General features: G+C 40.2%; 1 protein-coding gene across 1 annotated transcript in view; it reads right to left on the reverse strand.

Annotated features, from left to right (window-relative positions):
* Positions 1 to 829, reverse strand: part of TNIP3 (TNFAIP3 interacting protein 3) — a 95560-nt gene extending 94731 nt beyond the window's left edge. The window contains exon 1 of the mRNA XM_084627408.1: positions 672 to 829. Coding sequence (XP_084483534.1) covers positions 672 to 686 — 15 coding nt within the window. The 5' untranslated portion in view covers positions 687 to 829. The remainder of the gene's footprint in view (positions 1 to 671) is intronic.
* Between the last annotated feature and the right edge of the window lie 5171 nt (positions 830 to 6000).

The raw sequence follows: 6000 nt of genomic DNA on the forward strand, positions 1-6000 counted from the left end.
TTGCTTCCACCGTTTCCCTGCTGGTGCAAGGTTTTTCATCTGGAAATCCAGCATTCCTGGTGGTGAGTGTCCCTCCATGCCTGTTAATCATACTGTCTTCCCTTGCTGTGGGCCTCACTAAAATGACTGCTGTCACCATGGTTCATATACCATGTGCTAAACAATAATGTGAGGGCTCCACGTTCCTTAAACTAAACTGGCTCTTTATTAAAAACTATTTACTGAGATGCTGCAACTGCAGCTGGCATTCCAGCAACGTGCACACAGACTGACTTCTTGGTAGCTCCTCCAAACTCCAGGTTGCTACATCCTGAATCTACTGTTACAGCTACATGGGTTATGGAGTTTTGATCTCCCTCCCAGTTACCTAGCTGCACTGATAGTGCTTCTGAAAAGCATTCTGTGTCTCACTGTACCTGACTTACCCAAATGACTATGAGTTAGTTGATGCCATTTAGGCACAGCCACAAATAGGGAGCAATGTAAAGCCACATAGCTTTGGTAGGGACTGTGCTTCTGGAAGCACAGCTACTGCTGGACCATCCCTGAACAAAGGGATGTGTTCATACTGCACTGAACCTCAAGATGGGGCATACTGTTACCTTACCTGTAACCAGCCAGTACCATGGGCCAGGTGGGGTTGGGATGACAAACAGGGCCATTGCCCCTACCTTTTGCCTGCTCATCGCAGAGTACCTGACACCTTTGAGGACTGTTGTATTAGTTTCTCTTAGGATCAGAATGAAGAAGATCCATGGTCCCAGGATATGGTGGGCATGACACCCATGATGGTGAAGCTCGCTTCAGTAGCCTTCATCTGGTTCTTCCCCTTTCAAAAAACAAAAACAAAAAAAGTCTATGGACCCAAAACAAGGGAGGGATGGGTAGAATGTCCCATCCCCTCATTTTTGTCCACCAATTCTGGTTCATTAATTTTTGGACCCACATTTTCTTATTATACAAACCATGATTATAACAGTCCTTGAGTTACAGCTGCAGGCCTTTTTGTTTAGACTAATTTAGCCTGTCTCACTTTCACACCTTTTCCCCATCAACATTTGATTTTATAGGTTATTGTGACATCTTTTGCATTTTTACATACTTTTTACAGTTGAGCTTTCAATGAGAATAAGTTTTTTAGCCCACTTATCACATCAGAAAGGACACAGAAAGGAAACAGTTGTTTGCCTGCCTGAGCTTTTTACTGATTAAGTTTACTATTTACATACTAAGCTCTTACTGGGTACATTATCACGTATGTTATGTGTTATTGGACATAAGCAATGCTGAAGTCAGTATTATAAATGAAATCTACTAAGTCTATGACTATTATTTCTAGCATACCTCTTACATTCTGATTACGAAGTCTAGAGAGACAAGGTGGGTGAGTTAATATCTTTTATTAGAACAACTTCTGTTGGAGAGACACCCAATCTTTTAGAACCAGTATTATTTTGGTCCTACACAAACCTGTCTCATTTACTTCTGGAAAATTAATGATCTGTCAAATGACTCGGGGCAGAGAAGTTAAAACTTTAATAGTGTTAGAAAAAACTCTCTGCTCTTTATACAACAAAAATAGCAAAGGACAAGATTTGAGTCATTTGAAGTAGTGGCCAAAAGGTATTATTCCTGTGTTTAGGGGAGAACAGTTGAGTAACTAGAAGGACTAGGCCTTCAAGTCTCAAAAAGGTTGAGATTCACTACCTGAAAAACATGTTTTCCATAATTATGTTAAAGAAAGCATTAGGGCAGAGGTCCCCAAACTGTGGGGCATGATGAATATTGGGAGGGGGCGTGGATGGGGTCTGGGCCAGCCCCCCCAAGGGTCAGGGAGGGAGCACCACCCAGCTCCACCCGGGGCCCCGGCTCTCAGCCCCGCACCCAGGGCCCCCTTACCCCTATCCACCTCCCCTGCACCAAGAGCTGCATCCCCTCTCCCGGCCATAGCTGGGGGGGGGGGGGGAAATGAGGTAAAAAATGTGGGTACCACTGCATTAGGGGTTCTTTAAAAGTACATCAGGAAAACAAGTTTATTTTGAAGCTAGCCAGCCTTTATTAACTAAGAATGTGTTTTATTTTTTTAAAAAGACACATAATGGGTCAAATTCATCCATGCCAGGACTGAATTAGGTCATAAGTTAATTTTAGTACGAACAGCGGACCAGATGCTGTGTTATGCAAACCAGCCCAACTCCATTGCAGTCAGTAAAACAAGGTTTAGTTACACCAGTGGAGAATCTGGCCCCTGAGTTTTAGTTGGGGGCTAATGTAGTATTAAGCTAATTTTTATTTTCATGATCAAAGCCCAAAAGCAATTTTGTTAACATGAATGAAGAAAATGGTACTGAAAGGTGAAAGTCATGTCCACAGAAACCAAACTCTCAAGTTTATTCATTTAGTAAATTGTCTGACTCAGTGTTTTTATATTGAAAGTGATTCATACTCAAATATTTTCCTGTTTTCTGAGAGTATACAGCACATGCACTTCACCATATATGCCATTAATGGGTCTGCACTTTAGCCAAGCTTAGTTCTAAGTCAGAATTCATTTTCTACAGCTTGTACCCATATCCAGTTTATTGTATCAAAGTTATTTCACTTCAGTAACTCACTTCAATAACTCTTTTGTAGCATTGACTAAAAGAAGAAAGTACCATTTAAGAAATATGGAGAACAGTTTTGATACAGATTAAGGTATCTAAAGGATGTAGGTTTCAGAGTAGCAGCCGTGTTAGTCTATATCTGCAAAAAGAAAAGGAGTACTTGTGGCACCTTAGAGACTAAACACATTTATTAGAGCATAAGCTTTCGTGGGCTACAGCCATTTCATTGGATGCACAGAATGGAACATATAGTAAGAAGATTTGTATACACCCACTCGCACACACAGGTAAGTTGGAAGTTGCCGTACAAACTGTGAGAGGCTAATTAGTTAAGATGAGCTATTATCAGCAGGAGAAAAAAAACTTTTGTAGTGATAATCAAGATGGCCCATTTAGACAGTTGACAAGAAGGTGTGAAGAGACTTAAGATGGGGAAATAGATTCAATATGTGTAATGACCCAGCCACTCCCAGTCTCTGTTCAAACCCAAGTTAATTGTGAGTGGCTGGGTCATTACACATATTGAATATTTCCCCGTGTTAAGTATCCCTCACACCTTCTTGTGTGTATATAAATCTTCTTACTATATGTTCCATTCTGTGCATCCAATGAAATGGGCTGTAGCCCAGGAAAGCTTATGCTCTAATAAATGTGTTAGTCTCTAAGGTGCCACAGTCCTCCTGTTCTTTTTAAAGAATGTAAGGAAAGCCTTTACAAAAAGCTGGGTCAAAAAGTTGTTTTAACCCTGCTGGATGAAAACAAGTTCTCACTGATCACATTTTAGTCCCCCCACCCCTCACTCCACTTCACCTCCTTCCCTCCTACTTTTCCTGTTCTTAAGACACCAGTCACTTTGGGGGAAAAAAATGATTTTCAAAAATGGCTGAAAAAGGTGGGGGGGGGGGAAAGGAAGCTTTAAAAAAATTAATTTAAATATACATACATCTATTTTAAAAAAATATCACAAGTGTTACCTCACCCACCCAATCTCTCATCTTTTTTTTTTTTTTTTTTGGACCAACTTCTGTTGGGAAGAGACAAGTTTTCAAACTACGTGGCGCTTGTCTTCAGGTGTCCTGGGACCAACATCTCTACAACACCATTGCAAAAATATAACATGCAGTTTTTTCCCTTCAAGATTTTCTATTTAAGAGCAAGGCCATTTCCAGTGGGGAAAGCACTAGAAAAAAAAATAGACCACCTCTATACCCGAAAGACTGAGCAGGAGAGAATCCAATTGCCCCTTCAATATCCTTATTCGTTGCCTCTTCAATATTCTCAATGGTAAACTGTCAAGAGAGGTTTTATGTTGGGTGCAGGGGCATATATCATGTGTTGGTCAAAAACACAGATACATCAGTGACAAACCGACGCTCAAATAGATTGGGATGGCATACTGTCCAGGATTATTGGAGCATAATGTGCAAGGCAATAGACTTTTTACTGCAATAGAAAATGTAAGGTGTTTTCTTTTAAGAGAATGTGTTTAGATCATTTGATATTATTTTGTATTTGTTAATAATTAAACCTGAATCCTGTATATGGATATTTTGTCTCCTAAAGTGATCATTCTACAAGTTTTGCTGAAAGAACCTGAAAGTGGAAATAAAAACAGAAAGCCTTTTTCCATTTAAAGAAAAGGAGTACTTGTGGCACCTTAGAGACTAACAAATTTATTTGAGCATAAGCTTTCATGAGCTACAGCTCACTTAATTGGATGCATACAGTGGAAAATACAGTAGGGGGATTTTATATACAAAGAGAACATAAAACAATGGGTGTTACCATACACACTGTAACGAGTGATCAGGTGAGGTGAGCTATTACCAGCAGGAGAGAAGAAAACCTTTTGTAGTGATAATCAAGGTGGGCCATTTCCAGCAGTTGAGGAACAGTAGGGGGGAAAATAAACATGGGGAAATAGTTTTACTTTGTGTAATGTCCCATTCACTCCCGGCCTTTATTCAAGCCTAATTTAATGGTGTTCAGTTTGAAAATTAATTCCAATTCAGTAGTCTCTTGCTGAAGTTTGTTTCTGAAGTTTTTTTGTTGTAATATTGCGACTTTTAGGTCTGTAATCAAGTGACCAGAGAGATTGAAGTGTTCTCCAACTGGTTTTTGAATGTCATAATTCTTGACAACTAATTTGTGTCCATTTATTCTTTTACACTGAGATTGTCCAGTTTGGCCAATGTACATGGTAGAGGGGCATTACTGGCACATGATGGCATTATCACATTGGTAGATGTGCAGGTGAACAAGCCTCTGAGAGTATGGCTGATGTGATTAGGCCCAATGATGGTGTCCCCTGAATAGATATGGGGACACAGTTGGCAATGGGCTTTGTTGCAAGGTTACGTTCCTGGGTTAGTGTTTTCGTGGTTGCTGGTGAGTATTTGCTTCAGGTTGGGGGTCTGTCTATAAGCAAGGACTGACCTGTCTCTCAAGATCTGTGAGTGATGGGTCGTCCTACAGGATAGGGTGTAGATCCTTGATGATGCGCTGGAGAGGTTTTAGTTGGGGGCTGAAGGTGACGGCTAGTGGCGTTCTGTTATTTTCTCTGTTCAGCCTGTCCTGGAGTAGGTAACTTCTGGGTACTCTTCTGGCTCCATTTAAGTCACTATGAAGAAGTGCATTGTCATCTTTCAATCCTGTTTTTATTCAATGGATGCTAAAAAGCACCTCAAACTAAACATATTTTATTCCTCACTTCTAGTAACTCAAACTGCTTGTTTTTAAAGTGAGATCAAGTCTGAAAAGCATTTCCTCTGTGAAATAAACTTTGGTGATTTAGAGGACTGAGTTAGCTAAAATATACTGCTGCTCAAATAAACCACTGAGTAGGTTTCTTCTACGAGGTAATTTTTATTTGAGACAGAACTGTTCCCCTAACACAAAAAAACACTATGCTCAGATATGCCACATGATGTCACCAGAGACACATCAAGAATTTTAGGTTTCAGAGTAGCAGCCGTATTAGTCTGTATCCGCAAAAAGAAAAGGAGTACTTGTGGCACCTTAGAGACTAACAAATTTATTTGAGCATAAGCTTTCGTGAGCTAGAGCTCACTTCATCAGATGCATGCAGTGGAAAATACAGTGGGGAGATTTTATATACACAGAGAACATGAAACAATGGGTGTATATAAAATCTCCCCACTGTATTTTCCACTGCATGCATCCGATGAAGTGAGCTCTAGCTCACGAAAGCTTATGCTCAAATAAATTTGTTAGTCTCTAAGGTGCCACAAGTACTCCTTTTCTTTCTGCGGATACAAAGTAATACGGCTGCTACTCTGAAACCTTTCCCAATTGCCTTTTTGTAATATAGTTTAAAAAGTCTGCAGGTCCCCTTCTTGCTCTCCCTTACCGAGCTCTGGAGCAATGGCTTCTT

The sequence above is a fragment of the Lepidochelys olivacea genome (genome assembly GCF_965140295.1).
Source record: "Lepidochelys olivacea isolate rLepOli2 genome assembly, chromosome: 4".
NCBI lineage: Eukaryota > Metazoa > Chordata > Testudines > Cheloniidae > Lepidochelys > Lepidochelys olivacea.